The sequence below is a fragment of the Anopheles bellator genome, chromosome 1, assembly GCF_943735745.2.
Source record: "Anopheles bellator chromosome 1, idAnoBellAS_SP24_06.2, whole genome shotgun sequence".
In the NCBI taxonomy this organism is placed as follows: Eukaryota; Metazoa; Arthropoda; class Insecta; order Diptera; family Culicidae; genus Anopheles; species Anopheles bellator.
Window position 1 is genome coordinate 36194906 of NC_071285.1, and position 13706 is coordinate 36208611.

Genomic DNA, 13706 nt, shown 5'->3' on the forward strand with positions numbered 1-13706 from the left:
GGAATCCAGTGAGCCGAAAAAACTCAATGTATTAGACCGTACACCCGCGCCCATATACCTGCGTGGAGGGCGTGTTCGGAGTTGTACTTGTGTGGGTGTGTGTATTTGTATGTGTATGTGTGTGCGAAGTCCTTAGCAGAAGAGGTCCGTTTAGTTCGTTGCCACCAAACACACCCGGTAGTAGTTCCCGGATCAGATCGTCTCGATCACTAGACCAGGACCAGTGCTCTCGGTTCAACCGGCTGCAAACTCTTTGTACCTTTGTACTTTTGTGGATACTTTGTATACAGCGCGCATAGTGTTTTCGTGCATGATTTCAACAATCTTCACGTTTAATGCTGGACTAACATGAACATTTTAAATTGATTGCTCAAGACGTTGCGTCGTCAGTACAGTAGAGAGCCTTTGGGGATCCCGGAACCCATGGCCAACTAATTTATTCACTTTTGTCCACTGCTCGTTTGCTGCAAGTGCACCGCCTGCCCTTTTGATTTGAACGATACGTTCAACAACGAAGACATTTCCAACTGTCTAAACAAACAACAGTAAACACAACACATTCTGTTCATTCTGTCAATTTCTCCATTTGGTTGGCTAGGACAGTGACTAGGACGAAGAGAGGAGGGAGTTGATACTTAACGTTTATTGTGATACTTTTAATCTAAATGACTGCCAGTAGCCAAAGTATACATGTTTAAGAAGAGTATTCTGATTTGATGTTATGTTTCGTTGTTACAGACAAAAAAACTGCCAAACTCTGAGCAAAGCATTGCTTTCTTTTATATTGATCGTCATATCGTTGAAATGTTTTATATCAGTTTACAGCCAGCGTGGTAGGCATTTATCGAAATTTATTACCGAACCGTAGTGTGTCAAATTCTGTGTGCCAAGATTAGTAGGTCAAGTCGTTCATTCTGATGCGTTGGGCCCTTTATGCTTACGGGGATTTAAAGTGAATAGAAGCGGCTGATGATGATATAGCGAAAAACTATGTTTGCCATCGGTTGGTCACGATCCCGTAAAACTATCGTAAATGATCATTGTTTTCTATACTACTGTTGGCCAAACTCACAAACACATAGTATCCAAGATCCAGTCAGAGCGACAGCAGCAGCATGATTTAGTGCACCCCTCCATGAATGGGCTAGTAATACATAAAGGATTACAGTAAAACAGATACACATCCCTAACGCGGCGAACGAGTAAATACACACAAACACGCACACAGACACACATAAATTAATATAATCAAAACCCCAGTACGAGAGGTCAGACGAGTAAGAATCACGCGATGACGAAACGAGTATGGAATAGTATATTAATGGATACGTTAATTTGTTGATCCATTATATATGTAGGGAATAACGATTTTAAACAAAGAGATAAGAAGCCAACAGACACAGCTACACGAACATCACGGTATGAGTGCATGTAGTAGTGTTACCAATGGAGACGACGGAACAATGGGCGAACGTTTTCTTTACTAAAATATCCGGTTGGGCATCCGTCGTAACCACGTTAAAACAACGATGACCGCCAATACTTAGACCTCCGGGATGACTCCTGGAGCAGTATCAACGCAAGCTACTAGCGCCGCACTAGGAAAGGATGTACCCCACTTTTCCAGCCATTGTTTGTTTCGTTGGTTTCCGTTTGAGAGGCATTCGTCGGTGTTAGATGTAGTACGAGCATCCTCGAGAAAAGATGATTGTACAGTTTTATACGTGTGTACATTTTCCGTTTGTATTTTAGTCCTTTTTTTAAACAAACTAACATAAGTTTTCCACCTCAAGTAAAGCACAGCAAAGCGTGAACGAAACGGCGTGGTGTGGGTTGGTGGCGTTTGTCGTACAAGCGGACAACAACAGAGCGGTCGGAAGAAGGGGAAAACAAACAGGAAGTGCAACGAGCAAAGCACATTCGCGAACGGGTTTGCAAGTCGAATCGTTACGGAACGTAGGTATTCCCTGATCAATGAATGACATTCCAATGCACATCAATAAAAGCAAGAAACGTACCTAAGTCGTCTAAGGGATTTTGAGTGAAACATATAACTTGTATCGTCAGTGCGCAACGATGTTAGAATGGGCCATGGGCAAAAGAACACACGTGTCTCGCGCGCACCAAACTACCGGATACGTTGCGCAAGGATATCAAACCACTAGCGGCGTAGGCTCTTATATGCGCACATGCAATCCACTACCGACGGAAACAAACATCGCGTGGTGTACACTGTCATTGGAATCCCCAACCATAGGCGTTGTCGAAAATGTAGCCCTAAGGAAGCAACCAAAAAAAAAATGATGAAAACTGTAGACACATATAGCAAGTTAAATTATATCTGACACTGCCCTAGATCCTTTTACGAAAGCGACACTATAATAATAAACGCAGGCGTAAACAACACATAAACTAGAAAAAAAGTAATACAAAAAAAGTCAGCCAAGATCCGCCTAGCTCCGTTCAAGAACTGAAGACACGCTACAGACACGCGCATGAAGCGGATCGGTAGAAACTACTCACACTGAGCGACAGAAGAGACCCAGTCACGGTGAACGGTGAACAAATAGAATGAGCCAAACAATAGAATATCCGGACAGTACAGCCTTCCACTCACGTTAAACTATTGGCCAGAACACCGAGGAAACACGGACGAGGGACGTGGCATCGAAGGAAAGACTCTCTCCTAAACACAAGCTCGCATCACAGTGCAGATACTGGCGGGGCGAAAGGGCAGCAAATTTAGTATCCGTTAACACTGAACACACGCCGTACGTACGTTCACGTTGAAGGCCTGACAATCCTTCAGCGATGCAAGCAAAAGCAAGTGGCCAGTGCAGCCAAACTGTGTGCCAAGGAGATGTTTATGAATTTAGAAAGTGGCAGAAGTAGGGCGCTGTTTCAAATGCAGAATAAAAAGTAATTGACATATAGCAAAAAAAAAACTTCTAATACAAAACGATATCGTAACATATTTTTTTAAATATATAAAAGAAAAAAAACGTCAAAAAATAGCAAAGAGACAACAAACACGTGGGGATGCCGAGCGAGCGACGTAGCAAAACTTCTCGGAACATGTGAGTAAGTCAAACAAAACGTGTAAAGCAAAGTAATAATGTGGCCGATTGGTGCACCCGTGCGGCGTGGAGGACATGTGCGGCAGGTGGTAAACGGAAATACGGCCGATACGAGGCGTTGGCCCAGGCGAACCGGGCGCCCGAAACGTTGGAAGAGATTTTCGCTAATCTGCACTGAGGCCGAGCACTACTGTCACGAAACTGACCGAGACACACCTACACCTTCTCATACAAACAGACATAAATTAAAAATCGAATTCATTTAATACCTAGAAATATTAATCTAATTATTCAAGTATTCAAATGGAGCGAGACAACAGCACGTGAACAGCAAGTGAGGAAAAAAACAATTGACAGCAATTGGGAAGAACAAATAAGAAAGCTAAACAAACGGGTTTTGAATCTAATTCAACAAAGCAACAGAAAGTAGCACACGGAAACAAGAAACCACGCTCGCGCCCGCGCCACAATCGCACGACGCGAACTCAATCACGCATAAATTGCGGCGCGAACACACACACATACATTCCAAATACAAACACCTACACATACACATAACACAAACTAGTACATTGGGGCATGCGTGGTGCAAAACTAGCAGCCAGAAAACAATCGGCAATAGAGCCAGATCCTTAGCAATTCCTTTGTGAATTGCGTGTCGATTGGGGGGTGACGTGAAGCGTACTCGAAACGAAGCTTAAACTCACGGTGGAACACGCAGTGGACTAGTTACACGAAATCATTAAGCATCCTGGCGAGCATTAACCTACTACTACACAATGTGGCACGAATGTAATACGGGCGCACAAAATACTGGAATCCCGAGCCTAGCGAACCTCACGAGGTGAATAACTGAAATCGATAGTCAGGCAGGGCAAGTCAGGAGGCAGGCACGGGACGCTGTGGTGTTACGTTGGCGGTTGGGCAGTTGGTTGGAAGTGATTGTACTCGATCGATCGACTGATCGAACTCTAATCTTTGGTGAAGGCGTGGGTCTCCAGCAAGCGGTATGGAGTGGGCGACAGTGTTACGCACTATGCACTACAAAAATGCTGCCGATGGGAAGTACGCAAGAACTTGACAGTATATTTAAAGATACAAAGAAAAAATAACTAATGTTTTGTATAGAATATTTCTGTTATATTATGTAAAAATTATTTAAAAATGAATAAAAATTAATCGCTTAAGAAGTTTAAAATAAAATTATAATTCTTCGAGTAGTTTTCGGAAACGCTCGTCAACGGCGTTCTCAACATCCTCATCTGTAACACAACAAAATGGCGAAGAACAAATCACAGACTTTTTGTAGTGCACCAAGAGCCGATGTCCAACTCAATTTTTATCAGCGACTAGCCGCTTCCTTGGCCAATCCTTGGTTTCCGGTCCGTATAGTGGATTATAATCGAGAGCGTCCACCCGAGTGTGTCGATTTCGTCTAAACGGACTTTAGATCTTAGACACTTTTCGAATAGCGAGGGATGCAATCTGTTAAGCCGTTGAAAAATTATTTCCATTGTTCCAAAAATTATTTCCATTATTCCAAAAGTTATTCCATTATTCAAAAAAAAAATGTTCGTTATTTCAAAAATTATTTCCATTATTCCAAACTTGACACTTTGTGTGAATTAATTCAAACCAAAAGCTTCAGCCGGGAGCTTTCGAAGAAACGCTTGTCCGACAGCGCAGATGTCAACGAAGCGTTCAGTCGAAGCAAGCGTTTCGTCATAAACAAAACAAAGCGCCGAACAACACGGCGTTGTTCAAATCGGAGTTTCTGCCAGTAATTAATTGCGACCGTACGTGTTTTTGTTGTTATAGTGTAATTTAGCAGTGGTTCGATCCAGAGTTGTACAAAATGCTCAATAACCCAGCCAAGCTGATGGAAAACAGTGTGGGTTGCCGAATCGATCTGATGACGATTCCGCTGGAAGCACTAAGCCCTCGGTCACGCGAGCTAGTGGCCGAGTTGCTTAATCAACGACGCATATTTACTTCCGAGGATGGATACTTTCGCGACTGGCGCGGCGCTTTTGATGTGATCGGCCTTCCGAAAAGCTATCTGCCGCTTGTTACTGCGAATGCTAACCCAACCGGTTATCTGCTGGACTTGTGGACGAAAGAGTCGGACCAGTGCAAGCGCTCGGCACACTTGGGCGCCTTGCAACATGTCCTTGGTTGCATCGATCGATGGGATATTGTGGATGACACTTCGAAACTGTTTGGTGAGTATGAGACAAACCGCCGCTTCCGTCGGTCAACAAATAATCCTGATTATCCGTCCGACAGAGCAAGATGCCGAGCAGTTTCTGTTGAGAGAACAGAAACATCTGGCGAAACAAATGAAAAGCGGTTCAAAGGAACAGCCGGAAGCGGACGACTACGACATAATCACGAAGGATGACACGTACGATCACAAACAGCTGTACGATGCCTTCATCCTCTACGCAGACAGGGATATCGAATTCGCTTCGAAGATGGTGGAGCGGCTGGAAGGGCGCGGAATGCGCCTCTGTCTAAAGGATCGGGATCTACTGGCCGGAAGCAACTGTGAGCACGAACTGTTGACACGGCTCATCTCGGAACGCTGCCGCCGGTTGGTGGTCATTTTTTCGAAAGCATTCGTACAAAGTCCCATGAACGCGTTCGTCGTCACATACGCCCAAGCATTGCAGATTGAAAAGCGAGTACGCAAAGTTATTCCGTGCGTTTATGAAGAGTGCGAGCTTCCACAGCATTTGAAGTACACATTCCGGCTAGATTACACCCGGAAACAGAAGCTGTTCGATTTCTGGGACAAATTGGCCAAATCTATTAGCGACCCGGCGAAAGCTACCGTACCGGAAGTGATACAACCGGTTTCAGAAGTTGATGCGAATAGCTTGAAAACATTGCCGACGATTTCAGTACAATCAGCCATTAAAGTAAGCGACGAAGAGCCGACGACTCTGATAGTCAAGATGCCATCCACACAAGAAATGAAAACGATTGGGACGAAAAAATCACATTCCATCTGGAGCCGACTTTCGCCGTTTAGTCCGCGAAAGGACAAGCTTAATCGCAGTATTTCTCAGCTCGCTGTAAACGAGGTCAACCCGAGTTCGGCCAGCGAACGGAACCCGCCGATGGGTGCTAGGAAGGGAGATCAGAAACTACCATCGTCAATAGTCCGTTCTTCGTCTTCCGTGGCGTTGGCTGAGCACGAGAAAGCGGCTTCGAAACCTAAAAGAAAATGGTACAAATCGTTGAGTCATAAAATTGCTACAACCGCGTAATTAAACAAATGTTGACTAAGCGGTTGAATACGGTCGGGACGGCTTACCTAAGGACGCAATCGCGGAGTGCTCCCGATGGATACGAACTTTTTAGTGAATCAATTTATAAGCTTATGATAACTTCCAGTGCCTTGGTAAAGTGCAATTTTATGTAAAACACAAAGAAACATATTTCGGGTGATGTACGGTATTGTACGAACTGGAAACGCACAAAATAAAAGTTTGGCTAACATTTTACAACAATAATCTCTCCGTGATTCCCAAAACAATTCTACTTTGTCGAAGACGATAACACGTGGCGACGGTTACCTTCTGTCTGCTAGCATTAAAATATGTCTCATTTTATTCTCACTAGTTTTGAAATTGATTTAACACAATCACTGCGCCGAAGAGTACGGTTGTTTCACTATGACATTCATTGATTTGTTTAAGCGAATGTTTTCGTCCACCGCACGGATTCAACTGCCGCCCAAGGATCGGGAAGAGGTAAGATTTTTCAACCCTTTCTCCAGGTGGTCAGCGTCGCCGGCGGAAAAACGGTAGTTCGGTGGTACACGGTCCTGTTTCCGGAAGATATGGTTCATAGCAGATTGCTTTAGTACGTTCACATTTTCGTCTATCAAAATACAGTCGGCGTCCGGGACGCTGCCCCGATTGCTACCCAGCCTAGGCACATCGTCCGGGTTAGGTGGTGTTGCTAGAGATATGTTGTCACTGTTGCTGTCCTTCGCCAGAGTGCTCGGGTTGAACTCGTTCTCGTGGTAAGCGTCAATCAATGGCAGGTGGTCATAGAGTGGCGCCGACCCATGCTCGAGCGGCAACAACGCTTGATTACCGAGACTACCGGTGCTCAGAAACGATGGTGGCCTGTAATGACTGGACTCTTGCACTCGCGACGAAATGGTTTCGCCCGAACTGGCCACCTCGGATATGGTGTTCAGCGGATACGACTTCGGATGGTGGCAGCTCTCCTTATCGAACACGGCTTCCACGCCCAGGATCTTCAGCACCAGATGGGGATGCGCGAGGACAATCTTCTCCAACGTGTCGAAATCGATCATGTTCTCTGTTTGGGTTGAGCTCGATATTTCCTCCGAGTACTTTTGCGACAAGATCGACTTGCGGCGGTACATGGCTTCGGAGAGAATTTCGGTCCCATTCGGACTCGTCAGACCGGTTTCGGCGAACACGTTCATCTCACGGCACCACATTTCCGGTGGATGGGAGCTACTTCGCGCCAACAGTCCACTGTCACCTTCGCGCAGAATCCCAACAACGCCATTCTGCAGGTTTGGTATCGAACGGGCCGGCTGAAAGTGTCCCAGGTCCAACTGGGAGTTCATCGTGTTGTAAGTTATCTCCTGCAGAGCATGGATCGCGTTTCGAACCTGGCGGAAAATAAACAAAACCGTTAAAGTTCTGCATCCGTTTACATTTCGCACTCTCGATGCTTCGTTCTTTGCAGTAATTTAAGAACCAATCGCCACCGATCGAAAAAGAAGTGGCTAAAGGAAGCAAAAACCGGCAGCATCGTGCAAGTCAGATGGAAATAATCTACGACTCAACAACGCTGCTAATTTATTCCACCGGAAATCATAAGTCCAGTAATCCGGCTCCAGGGATCGATTTTTTTCGAACTCAACAAGCGACTCAAACAAAATATCCAGCTTCGTTGGTGAGTCGTCTTCGTTTGTGAAGGGTTAGCGGATAGAAGCAAGGCGAAATCGGAATACTGTTCGCGAATAAAACGATTTCGGTTTAATTTAATGGATGGTGGCCAAGGGAAAACTTTCGCTGTTAACGTGAGATTAAGACTTGCCCGCTCCCGCGGTCCGCTTACCTCCATGCTGAGCGCGGCCATATCGTTGTGCAGGGTAGTAACTGGATTGTCAAACCGCTCCTCCGCCGACGTGCGGCCCTTCTCTTTCTCCTTCGTCACCTCCAGGTTGAGTCCTTCGATGGAATTGGTCTGGTCCACCGACGCCTGCTGGCCGATTGCCGCCGACTGTACCGAGCGCTGCCGTTCGACCCGTTCCCGAAGTGCCACCAACGAGCGATTCCGACTGCGAGCGAGATTGTTTGGCGAAACATGGCATGAATTAATAATTTTATTACTTTCCGCTTCAACTGTTATCGTGGCCGATGGTTTTTTTTCGGACGCGGCGGCGAAAAATGGGCTCCCAGGGAGTGTACATAAAGAGGCAGCTTGGAGACAGCTTCTTCATTAGCTGGGTCTATTTTGAAAAGGAGCGTGATCTGCTGAGCTGCGTTGATTTAATTGGAGCTTCTCATGCGGACTGCGTTCAAAATGTCGTGCCCAACGCAGGTTAGCGTGTAATCCGCACCCCGAATCCGGTTAACCATGTGACTTCCCGCGGGTATTCGCCTCCTCGCAACCGCAGCCCAACCCTCCGAACACTCACCTATGCACCAGCTTTGCGTGTCGCGGGCTGGCACTCAAGTTGTGGGCCGGAGACTTTTGCAGTGCCGTGTTCATCGGCGAGGCGGAGTTCGTCTCGGCGTCCGACTGGTTCTCGTCGTCCTCGCTAATGGAGGGCAGCGCCAGGCACGGGCCATTATTTTCCGTCTCCTCCTCCGCCTCGTAGCCCTCGCGCAGGTTGTACGTGAGATCATGTTGGATGTCGTTGGCGAACTCCTGCTGGTACTCCGGGTACAGTCGGAGCACTTCCACCAGCCCGCCCAGGTGGATGCTTTTCAGATCGCAGTAGGTGAGTGCCTGCCGAAGAAAGGACGAAACCCAGGTGGTCCCGATGAGCCGGCTGAGCTTCCACGAGGGGACGCGCCGTGCGCACCACGTACCTTCACGTCCCCGCTGCTCTTCACGATGGTGTCCTGGGACCCGGTGTTGCCCGAATTGCCCTGGTTGCCGTGCAGCAAGTGTATGCTTATATCACAACCAACAAGATCTCCCTTGCCTGTGGAGCAGGAAGGGAAGAGCGGAGTTCGGTACGGCGTAAGAGTTGGCGAATGCTAATTAGCTTTGGCGGAAGAAGGAACGCACGCAGATTGGACCTGCGGCAGGAAAGAATCTCCGCTGGGAGACCGCCACCTACCCAGTATGGCCACGACCATGTTGTTCTGCATCACCTCCATCGAGCCATTGCATATGTAGTAAATGTAGCTCAACGCATCGCCCTTGTGGATCAGGTATTCGCCCGGTGCGCAAAAGTTCGCTTTGATATGTAGAGACAGCAGCTTCAAGCAGCCCTGGACAGTGGGAGTTCAAGTGAACGGCGAACGGAGAAGCATATGGTTTAATTTCAGCGTGTGCACCAGATTGCCCGCCGGGTATTGCAATCTGAGCCCACCCCCCGGAAAACATTGCTCGAACTGCACAATCCGCAAGTTACTCTTACCTGCGATGCGGACTCGAAAATGGGAAGTTGTAGAATCTCGCGGTGAAGATGCATCGATATATCGCCCCGCAGCTCTTCGGGGAACTCCTTAAGGATCTGTGGAAAGTTTGGAGCAACAGAGTGTAAACAGGAGCTTTAGGTGCTGCACGGATCTACAGAACACGTCGAAAGGTTCATGGCGATGTAACAGATGAACAGCAGTCTCGCCAAGGTACAAACTTCCGCACGCAACAAAAACCGCTCTAAATCGACAAAGTTTTGATTCTATTGATCCTGCTCGAAGACAAGGCTTCATACACCTATTGCACCCGTCGGAAGTTTTGCTATTTTCACGTGCTGGACGTGATTGCCACGAAATAGGTTGCCAGTAAATTTGATGCATCTCATCTACAATAACCGAGTACGAGTGAAGCCAAGATTTAAGAGGAAGCACTTTCATCATTCGAAATTGAAGTGCAGTAACGCACAACTCGATAACAATCCAACTCCTTGTGGTTCAGGGAACCGTTTGTGTCTTTGAATCGAAATCGTTCGTCGGTTCGTTCGTTAGGCGTGAGCTCAATTTCCATGTTGCATAACTGTTCTCCGATTCTATCCGATTCCGACCGTCGGTATCCCGAAAGGGCCATTCGCTCGGTGTCTGTTGTTCCAGCTGCTCGGTACTAAGTAAATATACTTACGCCAGGTGGTTCATTTGGATTCTTATGAACGACCGGCCGCCCTGTGTTCTTGGCAACTCTCTGTTTTGTGAACAAATTAACAAACACCCGAGCTTAGGGGGAAAGTCGCTGTGTTAGAGTGCGTTACAACATGTCTTCAAAGCATCGCTTTTGCACCTTCCAATTGCTCTTCGATCCCAGATAAAAGGTTATTTTTCCGATATTCAACTGAGCATGTCCTAAATGCAATAAATACGATCCAGTGTGAAGACCCTTTCAGTATGGCGCTAAGCTGTAATCTTGCGTGCTGCCACGAGCTAGTCATGGATACTGAATCCGCAGGGGAAGAAAATGCCTGTCTATCCCCGTTCAAAAACTACACAAAAAGATCAATCCGTTTTGGGGTTATTTGGAGTTTCGACAAATTATGCGCACAGTTCAATATATGTTGCTCATCGATTAGATATTTAGATGTTAACTATTTCTATTACTATTACTTCCCAACCAACGTGGCTTTAGCTAGAATCTTAGCACGATAAACTCAGGCATTTAAATAAATTAAATATAAAATAATAATATAAATTCTGAGGATAGTCGACCTCAACATATCTGCGATAAGTCTATGGAACTAATTGAACCTTGCCTATTATACTCGGAAGCAACTGACAAACATTAGTGGTGTGATATCGAAACATAAACCGTAAAACGTGCACCACCCGTGGCCAATGGGGCAATCTGTTTTCATTCCCAACGCCCCCGAAATAATAAAAATGTTTCTACGATTTTGAAGAAAAAAAAAACACAAAATGGTAGCATAAGGGATATAAACGTTGTTAAACCAGCGGTCCAGCGGGTGCACCTACCTCGTACACATCAATTCCATGATTAAGTGACCACATTGTTTGAAAGTAGTCCTGCATCCGCTGTTTCAGCTCTTTGGGCATCTGGAAGAAACGAGGAAGGTCCAATTGTAGGTCCCGCCAGAAAGCACCAAACCGGGCGCAAGCGACACGTTCGTAGAGTCAGCACAATGTGCAAGGATATCGGTGCGGCGTGCGGGAATCGTGTGGCGTTTGTGAGATGCTGCACGGTGGCTGCCTGGTGGCGTTATTAAATGAAATCCCGCCAAAATCACCCGGGCAGTGGGCTATGCGGGGATCAAACCTTGTGCTCGGTCCTAGAACATGTCGCCGCGCACCACGGGAACCCCTGTTCGGGGCCGGGGCCGTTAGCTGAGCTCTCTTACCTGATGCAAAGCAATGAAATCCTTCAAGTCACGCCACTTGCTCTGGTACAGGGAACGGCGTGAATACATTCGCTGAATTATGGCTGTCACGTTTCCGAACACTACGGCGTGCATAAGAGCTGGAAGGAGTTGCGAGTAGGGTTGTGTCGTATAATAATAGCAAGGAGGAAATGAACGAAAAACTAAAATATATTAGACCGCGCACCGAGCAGACCGGCAGAGAACCCGAGACGAGTCGGATAAAAATATGTCTTAAGGACTCGGATCGGTGGGAAATCTGGCGGTTACGTGTCTGCACGTGTACCAGCGGGCGAGATTGAAAATCGATTGAAACCTACGATCGGTTGAACGCGGAATGCTTCCACTGACACAAAAAGGTCCCACGCTCCAGATTCACACGATGGCCTCTTCCCGCAAAATCTCATTAGGCCACCGGGGGCTGCCCGTGGACTCGTTGGATATTTGATTGGGTTTACGATACGCCCTTTCACCGCCAGGATTGCCCTTCCCCGGCGGGACTTCTTTCGCGCCCGTATTTGTTTGCCAAATATTAAACACCCACGAAAGAGTCTTTCCGACTCTTTGGGTCACTTAGGCACTTTGGCGCCCCCCGATGTCTGCCGCTGATGCCGTCAATCTTCCGCGCGCCCCCCGCAGAATGCGAATGCGGAGTCAAAACGGCCCATGTCGTATAACCTGTGGCAGGACATTTTCCCGAGCGAAGTTTTCTTTTTTCGGCTTTCACACACTTTTCTCGCCCAATTCTCGGTTTCTACGCTCGCTTCATTTGGGCACCGTATTTTGCGTTTTTTTACGCTCACCACATTCGCCCGATGAAATGTTATTCCGGGCGCGTTTCCAACATTCTGTCATTTGCACCTATTGTTATTCCAGTCCGCCAGTCGCTCTTATCAGGCAGCTCCATCTTCGTTATCCTGAAGGTTGCTGTCGAAATCGCACAATCCGTCTGCACCGGGGCCGTTGGAGGTTTAGGGCCGTGAGGCCGACTCGTCGTGAGTCTTGGTAAGAAATGGCATTAATCAGGATATGGGCAGCGCTAGGCTGTACAAAACAGAAAATGAAAACCATTACGAAGGAAGCGGTGCCCAAAACCCAGGACCCAGGACCCCGGTTTCCGGTTTTCCTTTTCACAACTCGCTGTACGCTGGCTTTTGTTATTTGCTTTGCGTTTCTTAATGACTTCTGTTCCAGAGTACTGTCACAGTAGATCTGTGTTCAGGGATCTCTTATCGTGCCGATCCGGTTCTTGTGACTGACACAAATCACTCCGCACGCGATCAGGGTCGTTCGTATGCTGTGCATCGGCTAGAGTCGTGGGGTCGTACATGTCCTGACCATGAGTAGATTCGTATCGAAACGTATCAAATTAGGACCCCAATCAAAGGGTGTTCTTGCGAGACTTTCTTATATTGCAATTCTGTCGGTTTTTTTCTTCAGGAAACAAATCCCAAGCTGAGTTGGGTAATTGCAAACACCAGGCTTACCGAGTAACCTATTAAGTCAGCTTACTTGCCGTCAGCCACAATAGTGGCGTGTAATAGGAAACATTCAGTTCGACCCCCGGGCCACAGCCCCTCGCCGAGGGTAGACAGGGTTTTTCAATAGGGCGCCGTTAAATAGTATCCCTTCACTCGGATTCTCCCGGTCCTTGCAACGGTTGCGATTCGCGCGGACTTCCCGTTCCGGACTGGCAACTTACCTCCGATGAGCATCATGATGATGCTGAAAATTTTCTCACTCAGTGTCGTCGCCGAGACGTTGCCGAAGCCCACGGAAGTAAGGCTGGTGAAGGTGAAATATAATGCCGTTATGTATGCCTCACCGTGCGTCACGTTAGATACGGGAATTTTAAGTCGCTCCGCCAGCGTGTGGATCCAACCTGTGGAAGAAACGATAGCATAAGCCGGGGACCGGGTAGCGAGGCACGAGGATATGCGAGGATGGGCGACCGAAAAACCCGAAACCATTTCGTAACAAATTTGTGGTTGATGAACCGACGGGCTCTACCGGTGTCTATCTCTGTGCTATGTTTCACCCGGTCCGTGCCCCAAGCC

General features: G+C 47.3%; 2 protein-coding genes across 2 annotated transcripts in view; one reads left to right on the forward strand and one right to left on the reverse strand.

Annotated features, from left to right (window-relative positions):
• The first annotated feature begins 4876 nt into the window (after positions 1-4876).
• LOC131213909 (myeloid differentiation primary response protein MyD88) lies at positions 4877-6570 on the forward strand. The gene is made up of 2 exons (XM_058208138.1): positions 4877-5299; positions 5364-6570. Exons 1-2 carry the CDS (start codon positions 4933-4935, stop codon positions 6347-6349), a joined length of 1353 nt encoding a protein of 450 aa, XP_058064121.1. The 5' UTR covers positions 4877-4932; the 3' UTR covers positions 6350-6570.
• Positions 6571-6807: 237 nt separating this feature from the next.
• The window catches only part of LOC131210577 (potassium voltage-gated channel subfamily H member 8), a 13756-nt gene continuing 6857 nt past the window's right edge, over positions 6808-13706 (reverse strand). The window contains exons 9-17 of the mRNA XM_058203849.1: positions 13352-13531; positions 11632-11750; positions 11249-11329; positions 9727-9822; positions 9424-9577; positions 9170-9285; positions 8773-9086; positions 8190-8412; positions 6808-7737 (exon numbers count right to left, since the gene is read on the reverse strand). Coding sequence (XP_058059832.1) covers positions 6808-7737; positions 8190-8412; positions 8773-9086; positions 9170-9285; positions 9424-9577; positions 9727-9822; positions 11249-11329; positions 11632-11750; positions 13352-13531 — 2213 coding nt within the window. The remainder of the gene's footprint in view (positions 7738-8189; positions 8413-8772; positions 9087-9169; positions 9286-9423; positions 9578-9726; positions 9823-11248; positions 11330-11631; positions 11751-13351; positions 13532-13706) is intronic.

What these genes read in the sequence shown, in the direction of transcription:
- LOC131213909 (XM_058208138.1), top strand. Translation starts at nt 4,933, where the DNA reads ATGCTCAATAACCCAGCCAAGCTGATGGAAAACAGTGTGGGTTGCCGA. An exon ending in TGACACTTCGAAACTGTTTG is followed by an intron (nt 5,300 to 5,363) that starts GTGAGTATGAGA and finishes TCCGTCCGACAG; the next exon opens with AGCAAGATGCCGAGCAGTTT.